Raw genomic sequence first — 17,945 nt, 5'->3', positions numbered from 1 at the left:
CATTTATAAATTACATGGCCCTCAGCTCCATGCTATCTTTACTTTTAATGTGGTTGCTGGGTATTGACCCAGAGTCCCCCACAGGCTGATTTTACACTTCTGGAAGATAACTTCTGATTGATGAAAATTACTGAGCACAACAGGGAAGGCTGAAGTTCTGGTGCCAGATACAACTTACAAGATGCCAAGATCCACCGTGTGTGGTAAAAGCCCACTTAACAAGCACCCCTCCAAGTCAGAGGTCTCAATAGTTGCTTCGAACGCAAAGCTGAACACTTTAGTTCCCTCCATTTTGCTTCGTACCTCACCCACCTCCTTGTAGAGCCCTACTCTTTAAGACCCTTTATGCTGCAATAAACCAGGACAGTTAAATGCCAGCTTTTAAGAATAAAGGTTCCTTATTGGAGGAGCAGTGTAACATGAGGGAGTTCGTGGGGAGGAGCTTGATGTGAGGCCGGCTGGACACCAGGAGCCGTTCTGCTGAAGAGCCCGGCCTTCGGCAGCAGGCCCAGGGAAGACAGAACACACACGCAGCCCTAACCTAATGAAAAAGCGGTATTAAGTCTGGTTTATTTATATAATATTGTACAACAAAGAAAACCATCTACCAACATGGGAAAATCTCACTCTTAAAAGCCAGCTGTAAAATGGTATGTACAACATATACAATACAGTGCATGTAAAAATGTTAAAACACACAACTTGGCAGTCTGGATACACATACACCAAGAATATGAAGACACAAGCCTGACAGCAATTTTGGCACAATAGCTGACTCTAGCATGCAAGAGTGGGGTTGAGGCAACACCAGGACACAGTGCCACGAAGGAGGGTCAGTGGTTCACAGCAGCAAGTGGAAAGCACATACTTTCTGGCCTTTCCAGACCACGAAGCAAAGGTTGGTCTCACTGCTCAGTCTCTACAGTGCTGGATTGTAAACTGCATCATCACACTGGGTTGTGGTGAACTCCGTAGAAAGGGCTCTGTAGGCCAAGAGGCAAAACTGATTGTAAATATTTTTCAACTTTTAAAAATATTTAAGAACCAAACTTAGCTCGCAGGCAGTGTGGACTGGCCTATAGGTCAGTTTGCCCAATGTGGCCCAGGGCAGCCTTGGCTAACAACGGTGGACATCATCTACCTCGGGGCAGTCTGGACTGTGGTAGTTATAGCCACAAGTGGCCACTGATGCCGAGAAACTGGACTTTTAATTGCATTCAATTTTGTTAAGATGGTCACTCTATTACCGTGAAACTAAAGAACAGTTCCACAGAGTGGCTGAGGACTGGAGGCCATGCTCGTCTCAGATAGGGCTCTGGGCTTCATCCCCAGTGCGGTGACTCAGCAGACAGGGAAACATTCTGAGTGTGACTGGAAACATTGTGGGAGGATGTGGAGATGTTGGTAAATGTGAGATCAAGACTCAAAGAGTCTTCTAAAAGAATTTCCTTTTTTGCAGTGCTGGGGACTTACCCCTGGGCCTTGCACATGCGAGGAAGGTGCTCTACCACTGAACCCCAAATCAGGATGTCTAGGCCTTGGGCCTGGAGGCTACCCAGTGGAAAACTGAACAGGATGGATGCTAGTGTGTGGGTGTGGGTGTCTTGGCAGGGAACACAGAGTAAACGTCTGAGGATGGAGGAGGGGGGGCCAGAGGACAAGCAGGTTCTCTGAGTTAAGAGCAGGAGGACAACACGAGCCGCAGTTAGAAGTTCTACTGTTCTCTAAAATGGCCACAGATTCCGAAGTTGAAAGAGGTGTCTAGTAGCAGACTCAAGCTCTCCACTGTCTGTTTACCTCATTGGCAGTTGAAAAGCAAAGGGTCTTACTGTTTATTCACAAACCACCCATACTCTAGTCATGATTCCATAGAGATTTTATCTTATACAACAGGAGCACAAGGGATCCAAGCATCATGGTCTGTCTCGCTGTGAATGTCAAGGACTTAGAAAAGACCTGCACCCTGTCTCTGAAAGTTCTCCACTCTGGGACCCCCCACTGAAGGGGAAAATAAAGAGGCCAGAGAATTTTGGCACCAAGTGGAACCCGGAATAAAATAAATGTGTTTAGGCTGAAGAAACCCAATTATAAAGCAATATTCACGATCTAGCATCTTGTCAAGGACCTTCTACGGCAACAATTCTGCGTGCTTGCCCACCGTCTCAGACCCCATCAGGCACAAGAGAGGGCGCAGGATCAACTCCAACACCCATAAGAAGGTTACTGTGTTTGCTTCATGCTTTTTTTGGAACGTCTCAAGTCCTTTTTCTGCTTGAAGATAGGAGAGTTCAAGAAGCACAGGTCCGTGAAAGGGTCCCCTCGCCTCAGTTTCCTGCAAAGTGAAGGGAGACCTTGGCCCAGTCACTCACTCCTTGGCACACGCTGCTCAGTACACCAGTGTTGGTGCCCCACTGTCTTTTTGAGGCAGGGTCTCCCTGTAGCCCCAGCTGGCCTGGAACTCGCAATGTAGACCAGGTTGGCCTGGGTCTCTCAGAGATCCTGCCTCCACCTCCCCAGAGTTGGATTAAGGATGTGTACCACTTCGCCTGGCTACGATTCATTCTTGAATAAAGCTCGATGTCCCCCCGCCCCCGTCACCCCAAGCCACATCAAATCACACACTTACGAAGCGAGCGTCGGCTCTTTGTAGCTCACCACAGTGGTGCACCGACGCTTCGGCAGAGACGCTGCAAGCTCTCCATCTGTTCTTGGAGAAAGAGAATGCTTTCTGACTTTCACCGCAGGATGCAATGGGATATTGGTGACATCTTTCAGGCTAAGACGAGGTGACTTGCGAGCCTCAGGCGCTGGACCTGTGAAACAGGGGTCACTGAACATGGTTCCAAGGGAAAAAACCCACAGTAGAATTGTTCCTAGTCATAGTGTAGTTTACAGGCCATTGGGTGCGTCATATACACATTTTTAAAGACCTTCCCTTTTGTCCCTCGTCTTTCCAGATAATCATGCTGCAACTTACCATGGAAGAACTGAAGGACCCAAAAAACGTCTTTCTAAAGCTTAGCACTTTCTCAGCTCTTAGTGAGTTGTTTTAAAGTATGAAATTCCATTTTAGTCTCTTCTGTCTCTTTCAATACCAAAGTTTATGGTCAGTGGGCTTCCAAAGTGTTATAAAGTCACCACACTCATCCTAGCAAATATGTGAGAATTCTTAATCACAGTCTGTGAGACCCAAGACAGACCATGCTCCCGCAGTAAAGCTCATCCCTCAGAAAGTTCTCAATGTTCTTCCCACTGTAAACATCCAGGTTCCTATGCCTCAGAGCTGCCTTGACACTGGGAGGCAGTCTTCTCCAAAGCTTTAAAAAGCAAATCCCAAGGGGCTGCAGAGAGGGCTCAGTGGTTAAGGGCACTGGCTGCTCTTGCTTTTTTTTTTTTAAATGCAAATCCAAAGAGAAAGTAAATTCTAACTGCAGGGACGTTCCCTGGAGCAGCCATGCACTACAGGGTACGGGTTTCCGCCTACACTTCCGTCACCCACCATAAACACACTTGGCTAATTTAATTATTCCAGTTTTCACTTTGAAAGCTATCCAAGCAGCAGCATTACATCAGTTGCTGTGTTCTAGAATGCTTCCTCCACTTTAGTGTTTGTAAATCACAGGGGAGCCTGGCAGAGGCTCACACATCAGAGGCTCACGTTCTAGCTCAAGGGCCAGTACAGAAGACGTGATTATGGCTTTTAAAAATATTATCTAGTAATACTGAAGTGTTTTCTTCTTTTCAAAAACCTGTTTTAGAAGAACACAATGGTCACAGCTCGATGAATCCCATCACTTCAGTAATTACCAACACTTTTGCCAATCTTGTGTGAGTTATTCTATTGTAAAAGCATTTTTTAAAAGAAAAAACAAGTCTACTGTGGAAAAATGAGAAAGAACTCTGGAGAGGGGAGGGCTCCAGGGGAGGAGGCGCTAGGACACACTCTAAAAATGGCCCCTCAAAGCTATACGGCCCAACTGGCTGCCTAGGAAATCTGGCTCGGCTCAGGCTGCCTGGGCTGAGGGAGGCTGTTCTGACAAGCTACAACCAACAACGACCCACTTCTGATAACCCTGAGCCCAGCTTTCAATGTCCTACAGGAGGAACCAGGCCCAGCAACTGAGAAGTTTCCTGATCTTACACGCTCACGTTCATTAACTAGGAAAATGTGACGTCACGGCTCCTATCAAATTAAATACATAGCAAAGCCATTAAAAGAAGTGTGTGCTCCTTTGGGGGAGTCCTGGGCAGCTCCGCACGCCGGCACCCCTGACCGGGAGGGGTCCCCTAGAAGACCGTCTCCAGGAGGAGTGCTCGCTTTGTGGGATCTGCAGTTGCTTGAAGCAGGCCAGAGCCACAGCACTGCGATGTCCGGGCTCTGGCCACCGTTTGGTCAGACCAAGTGCCCAGAGGACGGCAGCTTCCGGCCTCTGCACGGAGGGCACTGTGGGTGTGGCGGGTCGGCCGGTGGTGCCCGGCCCAGCTATGAGAAGGACGTAGGCGCACAGGACTTGCTTACTGGTACTTGTGGCCGGTGGGGCCAGGGCCGCCGCCACCTCGTCCTCCTCGACTTCCTCATCCTCCTCGTGTGCGTGGGTTCTTCTCGAGGACCGGGGTCTGGTGACCCGCCTGTCTGCCGCACTGGCCAGGTCTGGGGAGCACTTGCCCGGGGGCAGGTAGAGCTCGTCAGACTCATCCCCAGAACTGGAGTCACAGCTGCTGGGTGCACCCCTGCTGCTCTCTCCATCCTCGCTGCCCACTTTCTGGCTCACTTTCTGTCGGAAGGGGGTGAGGTGGACACTCTCTTCCAAGGTGAAGTTGTAGGCATCGCAGGACCCGGCGCCGTGCGGCCTGGGGACGCCGGGTGCTCGCTGGCCTCTGCGCTTGGAGGCCGCCGGTCCCCTGGAGGCCGCTGGTCCCCGGGGCCGAGCCCTCCTGCCCGCACGTCCCTGCCTGCCTGGCTGCGGTTTGGAACTCGGGTCTGCGAGGACTTCCTTAGTCTCAACCCTTCCCAGACGGGTCGGCCTGGGTGACTGGCCGCCTGGGTCGGTGCTCCACGGGCGCGCACTCGGGGCGACGCTCTCGAGGAGGAGGCTGACTGCAGGGTCTGCACACACAGCTCTTCCCACTTCAAAGGGCCGGCCCGCCCACCGAACCGCATCACCTTCGCCTGAAGCACCCAAATCAAAACCTTTCTTTAATTGGCGACGGAGAGAAACGGTACTCGGTAAGCCGTTACCACCAGACTTGGCTTCACCAGAGTCAAAACTCCCCAACGTGTCTGCAGGAACGGGAGGTGTTGGCTCTGAAAGTTTAAGAAACAAATGAAAAAAGTTTTATGTTTCAGAAATTTGCATTCCAAGAATCTTAGAACTGAAGGTTGTAGAGAGACATTCGGTAGCTCCCGCATCTACTGTAGTAAACAAATTCCAAGAATCTTAGAACTGAAGGTTGTAGAGAGACATTCGGTAGCTCCCGGCATCTACTGTAGTAAACAATCTAAGTATCACCATCTGTTTAATGTCACTGAGCACCTGACAGCATTATCAGCTTAAAGATACAACAGGATGAAAACCCACACACCTGGTGATTCAGTGATCCCAGCATTCCACAGGCTGATGCAGGAGGGTATCACCTCAGGTCCACCCTGGGGTACATGCCAGGGCTACATAGTAACACCCTGTCTCAAACACAAGCCCCTCCCCCACAGACAAATATAACTACGTATCATTAATGTGCCCTATTTCAAAGGATTAAAGAACAATTAATAGCATCCGTATAACCTGTGAACAGAATCACAGAAACAGCTTCAAATTCTTTTGTTTTTTTGAGACAGTGTCTCCCTGTGGTCCCAGCTGGGCTGGAACTCACTATGTAGACCAGAGTGACCTCAATCTCGCAGAGATCGACCTGCCTCGGATTAAAGGTGTGTGCCACCAAGCCTGGCTTAGAATTTCAAATTCTAAAGTGGGACAAATATACTAAGAAAGTAGAAAAGCTGAGCTGTTCTTTGAAAAATGAGTAAGATTTGAACAGTTGATAATTACAAGACCTTTCAGATACATATAATCTGTATTACAGGAAAAGTATGTTCACCTACTTTTGCATATTCGAACTACCCATTATTTGAAGCTTAGTGCAAAGGGGAGGGCAGGTGTTTTGAGAACTGGGCACCGCACTGGAAGGTGGCCAGAGGGTGTGGCTCAGCAGCCAGGCCGAGTGTCCACACCAACTCGCAGCCTCTGGGCGAGTGCTGCTGAGCAGCTTTACTTCTCTGGGCTATGGAAAATGGGTTGGCTACCACAGCGAGTGTGAAACGCCCAACACGGAGCTCAGCATGCAGCAGCAGACCCTGTGCCACAGCAGAGCCAACTGTCTCATTATGGATTTGGCACAATGGACAGATGCTGTGTTGCTGTTGTTTTTCCAGGCCAGAGTCTTGATATGTAGCTCACATTGGCCTTGAACTCTTGGTCCTGCTGCCTGGACTATAGGTATAGGCCACTGGTCATTAGTGGATGGATGTATTTTGACCCTGTATCAGTCTATGTAAAATAAACCAAGCTGCTCTAAGCAGACTTGCCAGATCAGAGGACGGAAAGGTTAGAAAAATGTAACTATGCTACTTGTTCACAAAGATCAACAGTTTTAGATTTTTTTGTACTTGACTTACCTTCTGTTTGGAATGGCCAGTTAGTTTCCTGAAGAGGAATTTGCCTTAGAGGATAACAGTGAAAAACAGAGATTTAGTAGTCATGTAAAAAGAAAGCACCCGATTTAACATTTGCCAAGGTTCTAAGCTTGCTCTCCTCCGCGACGCTTCTCAGCGCCCTTCCACATCTATGCATCTGCTCTGCCCTCCCAGATCAATGCATGTGTTCTATCATAGGAAATCAAAAGCCATTTATGCTGATTACATGAGGCCTCAGTTGAGTTCCGCAGGAAACGTGTCCTAGGAAAGCCATCATAGCTCAGTTTCACCTAACCAGAAGAGCAGTAAATCCAACTGACTCAGGCTTCTACACTGCAGCTTGGCCACTATACTTTATCACTAGCAGAGCTGTCTTTGCTGGTAATGAATGTTTTAATGCTGTCAACTACAGAATTCTTCAGAAACTGTTTAGCAATCTTTTCTTTGTTTAAAAACTTCATTCTGAGCCAGGTGTGGTGGTGCACGCCTTTAATCCCAGCACTCGGGAGGCAGCCTGGTCTACATAGTGAGTTCTAGGACAGCTGGGGCTACAGGGGGGAAAACGCTTCAAAAAAAAAAAAAAAAAAAAAAAAAAAAAAAAAAACCCCAAAAAAAACAACAAAAAAACTTCATTCTGTTTTGGTTCATGAACGTGATCTTTACACCCCAAACCTGTCACTGGCAGTTTTACTCTAATTGCAGTTTTATTCTTTGTAGACAATTTTCCACTGCTACAAAAAATAAAAATACAGGTTTGGGTAACAGAGTAGTGGGACCTAATAATTACTTTCAAAATCTTATAAAACCTGATTACCTCATCTCACCTCACTTGTCAGATCTTAAATACAATGTTTTTTTTTGGTCTTTTTGAGACAGGGTCTCCCTGTAGCCCCAGCTGACCTAGAACTCACTATGTAGACCAGGCTGGCCTTGAACTCATGCATCACTAATAGTTTTAAAGCTACTAAAGCTGGCCAGCTGTGGTGGCACACGCCTTTAGTCCCAGCACTGGGGAGGCAGAGGCAGGAGGATTTCTGTGAGTTCAAGGCCAGCCTGGTTTACTTAGTAAGTTTCAGGCCAGTGTCTCAAAAAGACAAACCCCCCCAAAACGAAAAAAAAACCCCCAAAACCCAAAATCCAAACAACAAAACAACCAAAAAACTAAAAAGACTACTAAAGCTTGAAGTAATCAAGGGGGTAGAATCTGTGAGAAGCAGACAGCAGCCATGGTCAGTTGGCCCCTGGGGCTGTGCTCCAAGATCTAGAAGCATGTTGGCCCCTCAGCTGGGGGAGGCGCTGTTTCTGTGGCTGGGTGGCAGACCCGAAGAGGCCAAGTCTACAACACAGGGCACAGCCTCAGTGTTGGCACCCCTAAGGCTAAGACCCCGGGTGGGATGCCGGCCACTCTGTCATCTTCCATCTTTCATTGTTTTCAGACATGAATCTGTCACATCTCCAAGGCTGCTGAACTGACTTCCCTCCTGCCTCAGCCTCCCAAGGGCTGGGATTACAGACTGGGTGTGATGTTCCATATTTTATTTTATTTTTAAAATATTTTTATTTTTATTTTATGTGTATGCATGTATTGCCTGCATGTAGGTAAGTGCACCCGTGTCGTGCAATACCCGCGGAGGACAGAAGAGGCTGTTGGATCCCCTGGAGTTACTGACAGTTGTTAGCTGCCATGTGTGTGTGCTGGGAACTGAACCCAGGTCCTCTGGAAGAGCAGCCAGAGCTCTTAGCTGCTGAGTCATCTCTCTAGCCTCTAATTAATTCTTTTTTAAAGGAAAAAGAATGCGGTAGGCTATGGAACCAAGGTTCAGTAGAGGATTTGGAGGGAAGGAGGAATTGCACTGGGCCTGAAAAAAAGGCAGAACTTTGAGAATGGAAAGGCCATTCTTAACAGGGGCACGAAGTGTCCTAGGATCAAGGAAGAAGTGAACAGGTATCCCTGGCAGAGACAAGGTCTCTCATCTCTCACTGCTGAGATAGCCCATTGAGCTTTCAGATTCTTCTGCCTCTGTCTCCCATCTTCTTGTAGGGCCACAGGGATTGCAGACATGTGTGATACTGCATCTGACTTTTTTATGTAGATTCTGGGAATTCAAATTCAGGTCCAGACGAAGGAAAGAGACATTGCATGTGAAATTGGATGAGGTTAGAGGTCAGGGTGTGGAAACCCACCAGGCAGACAAATTCAACCTTGACTGTGTACAGTCACAGGAGTGTGTACAGCCACCACCTGGCTGTGGCGCACTGAGCAGGAGCAGTGAGGCTCACAGAGCAGTGTGCTATAGGGAGGTGCAGAGAGGCCAGAAGCACAGTAGCTTTCCTGTATCTGAGGAGGGAGTCAAATGTGCTCCCAATGCCCAGGCCCTGCTCCTGAGCTGGCAGCTTCCATGGTGTGACAGGGTCTTACCCTAATATGTAACAGGGTCTTACCCTAATATGTGACAGGGTCTTACCCTAATACGTGACAGGGGCTTACCCTAATATGTGACAGGGGCTTACCCTAATATGTGACAGGGTCTTACCCTAATATGTGACAGGGGCTTACCCTAATATGTGACAGGGGCTTACCCTAATATGTGACAGGGGCTTACCCTAATATGTGACAGGGGCTTACCCTAATATGTGACAGGGGCTTACCCTAATATGTGACAGGGGCTTACCCTAATATGTGACAGGGGCTTACCCTAATATGTGACAGGGGCTTACCCTAATATGTGACAGGGTCTTACCCTAATATGTGACAGGGTCTTACCCTAATACGTGACAGGGGCTTACCCTAATATGTGACAGGGGCTTACCCTAATATGTGACAGGGTCTTACCCTAATTTGTGACAGGGTCTAACCCTAATATGTAACAGGGTCTAACCCTAACTTTGCTGTATAGAGCAGATCTTAACATAGCAAATTTTAAGTCTATTCTCAGAACGAGCCTCAGTCTGTAAACACCAGGCAGAAGGATGAAACTTCTTTTTGCAAATGAATCACAGAAATCTTCCCAATATTAGCAGTCATAATAATGAACTTAGTACTAACGGTGATGAACTTGGTACTGAGGATGAGTCCTTCACAGATGAATCCCTTGTGTTGTCTTCACTAGCAGAGACCGCTCCCAAGGGACACACTTCCTGGTTCTGTTAGTTGATTAAAAGAGAACGCTGTTAACTGTGCACTGCTATACAAACATGTGCACACATGCAGTTGTGAGTACAGTGCTGAGTGAGCGAGCTGGACCAACGATACACACAAACCGACAGTCTACTGTGTTGCCACGTAGCTTTAGGAAGTAGGATTGTAACAGCTGAAAAACATCAAATTCTGTCCTCTTAAAGCTCACGTTCTATGTATGGAAAGAAAACAAAATTTTAAAAAGACCATCACTTGGCATCACAAGCCTGACAACTTGAGTTGGATCCTTGGAACTTACCCTGGAGAGAAGCAACACTCTCTCTCTCTCTCTCTCTCTCTCTCTTGTTCTCCCTCTGACACGCTAACAATAATACATGAAAGAAAATAAAAGCTGCATGTCTGATTTTCGGTGGTGGGTGGTGAGGCCACAGCAGACTGAAGTGAGCGGTTGAGATTAGACGGCAGCTCTGACCCAAAAGCTCAGAAAGAGCAGGAAGAAGAAAAAGCGCTGGACACGGCGAGTAAAGACACACGATGCAAGAAAGGGCCTGGCTGCTTTAAGCAAACAGGACTGTGGCTGGAACACAGTGACGGAGAACAGCAGGAGACGGATGGCAGTGGCCAGCTGGTGAGGAGCCGTGGGAGTAAGTCTAAGTGTGATGGGGACGCAGATGCTACGCAAGGCAGCAAAACCACCACCTTTATAAAGACGAGTCTGGCCACGCAGAGCGTGGATGAAAGGGGCCCAGAGTGTCAGCGTTATGAAGTCATCACAGCAAATCAAGACATGATACCAACCATAATCATGGCTCTGAGGTGCACCCCACTGGAAGGCCTGATTAATGCATGGGCAACCCAAGGGGCCTCTGGCACATACAGAGTTAAGCACCCCATTTCTGCCAGGGTTCCTGAATTCTCCCCATTCTGCAGATGAGAAAACTGGGGAGCATCTAGCAACCATGTGCAAGGTGGGGATGGAGGTGACAGCACTGAGGGAGTCTGGCCCAGCTGAAGGAGGAGGCTGCTTTACGGAGATGCGTAAGACCTGAAGAGGATGCGCCAGGCGTGGTGGGGCATGAGTCTCTGTTACTCTGTCAGGATCATCATGCAACAAGACACACCAACACCCTAAAGCAAGCTTTGTCCATGTCTGCCATGCTCTGGCTGGCAGGACAACCTGGGCCTTCTGTTTAACCTTGGACACAGAATCAGACAGTTGGTGATGTTCAGGACATTTCTTGTATGGGAGTTAGCATACAGCCCTTCCCATTTAGTGAACCAGTGGGTTAAAGGTGATTCTTGGCCTGGTGAGAGGGGCAGTGTTTAAGTTAAAACCTAAAATAGCACTAGTTCAAACATCTGGGCCGGTGGGCCCCAGCGGCCACTTTCAGGACATTGGCTTCACTGCTCCAACCTTGACTCGCTCCCATGAACACTCAGAGGACCAGCAGTGCAAGGAGCTCAATTCTTTTTTGATGGTTTTATTTATTTTAATGTATATGAGTGTATTGCCTACATGTATGTGAGTGCACCCATGTCGTGCAATGCTACAGAGGTCAGAAGAGGGCTTCGGATTTCCCTGGAACTGGCGTTAAAGCTGCCATGTGGGTGCTGGAAATCAAACCTGGGTCCTCTGCAAGAGCAATCAGTGCTCTTAACCGCTGAGCCATCTCTCCAGCCCCAATTTATTTTTATTTTATGTGTATGAACGTTTTGTTTGCATGTATGTAAGTGTATTCGCACATGCAATGCTCATGGAGGTCAGGAGAGAGGGCCGGACCCCTGGAACTATGTGTGCAATGCCCGAAGAGGCCAGAAGAAGGTGTTGGATCATCTGGAACTGGAATTAATGTTAGCCACCAGGTGGGTGCTGGGAACCAAACAAGGGTTCTCTGGAAGAGTGGCCAGTGCTCTTAGCCGCTCAGCTGTCTCTCCAGCGCAAGGCTGAACAAGTTCTTCTGCAACCTGTTTTCAGTACCGAGCTAGGCAGGTACCTGAAGCTTCCTAACTGGCCACACACAATAACTGGGATACAGCATGGAGAAGGATGCTTTAATCCATCCACCTATGGCAGAGGAGCCAGTAATTAAAGTGATCTAAACCAGGCATGGTGGCTTATGTCTGTAATCCCAACACTTGGGAGGTGAGAGGCAGGACGATCACTGCAAGTTCAACACCAGCCTGGTCTACTGGACAATCTCAAAAAACTGAACAACACAACCATGAACTTGATCTAAACCACAGGAAGGAGAGAGCTGACTCTAGGTGTCCTCTGGCCTCCACATGTGACCCGACATGCACTCACCTGTACTCTCTCACACATACAATAATAATAATAGAGTGCTTTTCTTCAAAGAAATTCAGTTTTTGTCTAATAAAAGTACCTGAAGAGTTCGCACTTCCTGGGACACCAGCTTCTCTTTCAGTGTGTACAGCTGGCATGCAAGGTAGTAACACTCCCTTCTCAGCTGGAGGATGACGTCCTGGGCTTCTCGCACTTTGGATTTTTCATTTTCCAAAGCTAAAACTAACAGTCTATTATTGTCTTGGTAATTTTTTAGCAGTGTAGAAGTGTTAGCTGTAAGATAAAAGAAAATTTTCTCATTAAATCTAGACTTAGAAGGTGCTATAAGGGCTGGGGAGATGGCTCAATTCCTAAAAGAGATGCTAAGCAAACCTGAGGACCTGAGTTCAAATTCAGGTACAGGGGCTGAAGAGATGGCTCAGCGGTTAAGAGCACTGCCTGTTCTCGCAGAGGACTGAGGTCTGATTCTCAGGACCCACATGGCAGCTAACAACCATCTGAAACTCCCCAAGGGATCTAACACCCTCTTCTGGCCTCTGTACACACACAGGTGCACTTATGTACATGTAGGCGTAAACATATAAACTAAATTTTAAAAATGAAAACAAAAAGCCAGGCATGGGTGTGCACACCTATGTGGGCTGCCACCCTGGCTCAGGTCCAGTAGGAGATCCTACTGCAAGACACACACACAGAACCCGTATACATGCGTGGAGGAACCATGGCACAAAAAAAAGAGAAACAGGCGGCATCAAAGACAAGACAGACCTCTTACCGGTTACCTGGCACGGTGCAACCATAAAGGACTTGCGCTTGCCGACTTCTGCCAAAGTTTTGTTCCTTTTTTCTTTCATCCGCTTCTTTATGTCTTCAAGACTATCCTGAAAGGACTTCTTCTGACATCTTTCCTTTGCCATCTTTTCTCTATGAATTTGAAGTAAAGCATAACATTTATCAGATATTTCCAAATACAAAATTCAAGACTGCAATACAGGTTATTCAAAGAGATTGTACAGACTTAATAGTAAACCAACTTCAGAGCAGGTAGCAGACTAACCTGGTAATAATTTAGATTTTACAGCTTTAAAATATTATTAACAATCAGGAGCTGTGGCACATACCTAGAATCCCAGATACTAAGGAGGCTGAGGCAGGGGATCACGAGTTCAAGATCAGCCTGGGCTAGATAGCAAGACTCTGTCAAAAACAAATAAAAACAGAGGTTAGAATCATGTGTATCGTACAAGAAAAATCCTATAAATGGCATTCATATATCTGACACGATTTTTTCTTCTGTCACTTTATAGGAAAGCTTTTTTGAATGTTGATTTCCAACCTAAAGCTTCCAGAGTAGTCAAGTACTTCCCGGGGAGGTACTACCTTCTAGGCATTATGGGAAATACTTGCTGTTGTTATTTTGAGATTGGATCTTGGTACATTACCCAGGCTGGTCTTGAACTTAAGGGCTGTGATGTTTATCTGTCTCACCCTCCTGAAAACTGGGACCACAGGCGTGAGTCACACACTTGGCTTATGATCACACTGTAGTGCATTACGACATCTGTTTCTTACAGTGTTTATGGCCAATTTTAATGCTGAGACTTACAGCGCTAGTGCAGACACAATCACGTAGATATCTGGGCTTTTGCTTTGCACGTTCTCTAATTACTAATGTATTAGATTAGGTCACTCAGTCCCTTGCCTTTCCGGTCCACAATGTTGGCCCACTACCCCTTAAGACAGGCACACATACTCAACAAAGTCAAGTCGATTTTCACAGGTTGTAATGCTGGCACTATATATGATTTTAACACACATAACAGTTATGGAACTGGGACAGAGAAACATGCAAGTGTTTTTCATCTCTCAGTGCTGCAAAGTTAGCATGCTAATTTTCAGGAAGTTTGTATCCTAGACTGCAGCCTACAAATCTCAAAACTGCACTGTGGCAGCCCACCTGTGTGCATAGTTTTCACCACAAAGGATCATCTTCGTCTCCCCTTGGTTACTTAAACCTTTCATTCTCTGGACTATTTTCTCCAGGGCTTATTTTCCTCTGTAGTGTCTTGGGACTTAAATAGCTACTGTACGTCTCATTTAAATATTTGATTTCTACTAATGTATGTACAATACACTGGAGAGGGTTTCAATAGGAAAGTGGAACTTTTTTTTAAAAGCAGTAATGGTGGGCTGCAGAAGACAGCCCATCATCAAGGTTTAAAGTTTGCACTGGAAGTGTCTGGTAGTCATGCAGATTAAATAACCGAGGTGAGACTGGCTGTGGCTTTTGTGCACGTTGGGGGTTGAGCCCGAGGTCCTGTGCATACTAGGCAAGGGTGTATCAGGTGTCCATGCTAGGCCAGGATTCATCAGCGTAGGGGGGTGGGCCCGGGCCCTGTCCACGCTAGACTAGGACGCATCAGCGCGCGGGTGTGGGGGGCCTAGACCAGGACGCATCAGCGCGCTGGGGGTTGAGCCCCGGCCCAGTCCACTATAGACCAAGACGCATCAGAGCGCTGGGTGTGGGCCCGGGGTCCTGTGCATGCCAGGCAAGGCTGCATCATCAGCTAGCGCAGCCCGGGTCCGTTTGGACACTTCGGAGCAGAGCTTCGAACGGGCGCAGGGCGCGCTGGGTCCGCAGGACCCAGGTCAGGCCAGGCCTGGCCGCCGTCCCCGCCCCGCAGCAGCCCCGGCCCGGCCCTCGAGGCCGCCCACCCCGCGCGGTACCTCGGCCGCCGCCGCCGTTCACATCCCCGAGCCCGCTCCGACTTCCGCCCCGCCGCGCCTCCGAAACGAGTGTCGCCACATTCGAAATCCTCCGCCACGCTCGCCCATTGGTCGGCGGGAGGCGGCACGTGACGCGAGGACGCGCTCTCCCTGGGCGACGCAGCGCCCCGCCTTCCGTGGAGCCGCGCGGGGGCGGGGTCAGCCCTGGCGCTGAGGTGCGAGGGAGCCGGGAACTTCCAGTGCCTAGGCCGGGCGTGGGGACGCGGGCTGGTCGCCGTGCTGGGGCGGGGGTGACGGGTTCGAGGCTGGCCTAGGCTGCCGCTGACCGACCGGAACCCCGCCCGGCCCTTCCCGCGCTCGGGTCTGGGGCGCCCTCTTGTGTCGCTCAGTGCCACTTTCGAGAAGGTAAAACCGGAATAGGAGCTGGAGAGACTGCCCAGAGGTTAGAGCATCTGCTCGCCAGCGGACCCGGGTTCGAGTCCCCGCACCCACATCGCAAGCACCCGTAACTCCAGTTCCAGGGGATCCGGCGCCCTCTTCTGTCCTCCGTGGGCACTGCCTGACACGGGTGCACTCACATACATGCAGGTAATACACTCATACACATAAAGGTAATAAAATATTTAAAAATAATAAAATCTTTAAAAAAAAGAAACCTGAACAGGGCCTAGGAATCCGCAGATATCTGAGAGATGCGCATGTTCTTGCTTTTGATTGGACTAGCCCTATCCAGCCTCAGGAAACAGCCGCCCCCGTCTGCAGGTGGTTTAGACAGCTTGGTTGTTCCTAAAGGATTACTGGGGCCATTTGCAGCTCATCCTCAGCACAGCCATGGGAAAGGGACATTCTACCCGTGTGTGTCAGCACTGACAGGCTCAGGATTCAGTTTCCTAGGGTTTAAGGAATGTTGACTCAGCTCCAGGATTCGTTCCTTGGAGTGTTTTGCTGGGAATAATTTGAACATCTTTATCAATTCCTGAGAAAGTTCAAAGCCAGGGCTTGGGTTCAGGCATGCTGGGAAAAGTGCAGCTGGCTGAGTGACAGTAACAGTACTGCGTGGCGATTGGTCAGGACACACAGGAAAAATGGAAGCGGGGGAAGCATGGCACAAGTGGACCCTACAACGAGGAATTGGAAGCCTGGAACCGTTGCCTGAGCTGCTTCCAAAGACTCATCCCTGGCAGACGTCAGTAGTGGAACAGAACCCTGGCTACGTCTGAAGAAAGCACCCGAGGCTGTCATTAGAATCGCTTTCTCATGTCAGCCCTCATTTCCCTACTTCCCTGGAAACGCAGTGCTGGTGTGCATGCAGAAGTAGCCCGTGTGCTGACTGCTCTGACTCTGGGAATCCATGCTCTTTTAAGGGGTTTATGTTGAGCCTTGCCAGTATCTAGCAGTCGGCAAACTCGAAAGTTCTGATGTCAGTTACCAGGATGTCACAGCTAATTAAAGTTGAACTTACTTGACCTAAGAAGCCTGGCACATGGTAGGTAATAAACAAATGACTGGGCTGAACAGAATGAACAGCGCTCATACTCCAAGTGTGGGAATGGACAGGGTGGAACCCATCACCCCCGCCCCAGTTTTACAGGTGCATGGCATCATGCCTGGCTTTTATTTTTACATGGGTGTTAGGCTCTGAACTCAGGTGCGATAGGCACTTTCCTGACAACCATCTCCCTTGTCCCCTATTTTTATAAATTAGTTCTTATTTCTATTTTTATGTGTATGAGTGTATTGCCTGCATGTGTGTAAGTGCACCCATGTCATGTATACAGTGCCCTTGGAGGTCAGAAGAAGGCATTGGATCCCCTGAAATTGGCGTTCAGATGTTTAACTGCCATGCGCGTGCTGGGAATCGAACCCAGTTCCTCTGCAAGAGCAGTCAGTGCTCTTAACTGCTGGGCCGTCTCTCCAGCCCTTGTCCCTTATTTTTATTTTAATTAATTAATTAATTAATTAATTTTTGATCTTTTTGAGACAGGGTCTCCCCATATCGCCAGCTGGTCTGGAGCTCTCTAGGTAGACCAGGCTGACCTTGAACTCACAGAGATCAAGGTGCCTCTGCCTCCCGAGTACTGGGACTAAAGGCATGCACCACCACGCTGGGCTCTTATTTTTATTTTTATTTTTAGAAAGCCATCTAGTAAATAACAATATCCAAGCAATGCACAATAAAATAAACGAGTTTCCTCCTTCATAGCTACTGTCGTGCATGGACCTTACATTCCCGTGGTGAAGATGGACAGTATCAGATAATGTGAGAAAATGTAAAACCGCAGGCACCACCATTGTGACTGCAAAGAGCCCGCTAAAGAGGTGACTGCCCCCAGCAGGGCAGTCAGAGGCGGTGTCTGCGAAGGAACCAGTGCGCTGAGGTTGACGGTAGGAAAAAGCATTATTTATTAACGTAGAGTGGGGCCCAACAGCCCTGTCACCTGACTTTCTGCAGTAATGCTTGGCTGATTGATTGCAGGCACAGGACAACAAAGTGCCCAGTTGATGCTGGCTGGGAAGGAAGGGCGGCGGGGACTTCAGGGCACTGGGAAGATTATTATTGAAACAATAGTTCATGAAATTTAAAGCGAGTAAGAAACAATGGGTGAGTGGTTCTGTTGATGGCTTGGGGGAAAACACCTGTTCGTAGACTTGACCTTCTGATGACATTGTCCATACAAAAACTACAGGGCTATCAGCGAGATGGCTCAGAACGGCCCATGCTGCCAAGCCAGCCAACTTGAGTTCACTCTCTGAGAGCCACATGATTGGAAGCGAGAATTGTCTCCTGAAAGTTGCTCTCTGACCTGCTGTGGCACATGCGCCTTCTCCCCAGTAAATAAAAAATTGTTAAAAAAGAAAGAGAAGCTATTGTTATAGAATCCTGGGTTGTTTGGAATAGATGATTTTGAGAAAGAAAGGAGCAGTTTCAGAAAGTGAGAAGTTCGGTCTCAGGGCAGGAGTGGGTGACTGGGCGTGAGAAGTGGTCAGGGAAGTTGGCAGTTCGCTAGGTGGGTGCCACGTGGAGAGTGAGGTTCCCAGCTCTCATGTCGCAGGGCTGCTGTGGGCCTGTTGACAGTTGGATG

The 17,945-nt window shown here is 48.4% G+C and overlaps 1 protein-coding gene and 1 long non-coding RNA gene across 3 annotated transcripts; one reads left to right on the top strand and one right to left on the bottom strand.

Moving 5' to 3' along the window:
- Positions 1-1,465: 1,465 nt before the first annotated feature.
- Sgo1 (shugoshin 1) lies at positions 1,466-14,990 on the bottom strand. The gene is made up of 8 exons (XM_029563533.1): positions 14,863-14,990; positions 12,911-13,059; positions 12,215-12,408; positions 9,738-9,835; positions 6,674-6,717; positions 4,520-5,305; positions 2,627-2,813; positions 1,466-2,332 (listed from the first exon to the last, which is right to left on the bottom strand). Exons 2-8 carry the CDS (start codon positions 13,050-13,052, stop codon positions 2,221-2,223), a joined length of 1,563 nt encoding a protein of 520 aa, XP_029419393.1. The 5' UTR covers positions 13,053-13,059; positions 14,863-14,990; the 3' UTR covers positions 1,466-2,220.
- A 64-nt stretch (positions 14,991-15,054) lies between these two features.
- LOC115070382 lies at positions 15,055-17,701 on the top strand. 2 transcript variants are annotated; one of them, XR_003849547.1, is made up of 3 exons: positions 15,055-15,450; positions 17,066-17,247; positions 17,550-17,701. It is a non-coding gene; the product is annotated as an uncharacterized LOC115070382 (long non-coding RNA). The 2 variants fall into 2 exon arrangements; XR_003849548.1 differs by lacking the exon at positions 17,550-17,701 and adding an exon at positions 17,315-17,534.
- Positions 17,702-17,945: the final 244 nt, after the last annotated feature.

The sequence above is a fragment of the Nannospalax galili genome, unplaced genomic scaffold (assembly GCF_000622305.1).
Source record: "Nannospalax galili isolate Female #2095 unplaced genomic scaffold, S.galili_v1.0 scaffold215, whole genome shotgun sequence".
Taxonomy (NCBI): domain Eukaryota; kingdom Metazoa; phylum Chordata; class Mammalia; order Rodentia; family Spalacidae; genus Nannospalax; species Nannospalax galili.
The sequence above is the reverse complement of the archived record's forward strand: the minus strand, read 5'-3'. Positions and strand labels throughout refer to the sequence as shown.

Coding starts and splice junctions, on each gene's coding strand:
- Sgo1 (XM_029563533.1), bottom strand. CDS start 13,052: ATGGCAAAGGAAAGATGTCAGAAGAAGTCCTTTCAGGATAGTCTTGAA. Junction 12,409..12,910: donor TGCACCGTGCCAGGTAACCG/GTAAGAGGTCTG, acceptor TTTATCTTACAG/CTAACACTTCTACACTGCTA. Junction 5,306..6,673: donor CTGGCCATTCCAAACAGAAG/GTAAGTCAAGTA, acceptor TTAAACTTTCAG/AGCCAACACCTCCCGTTCCT.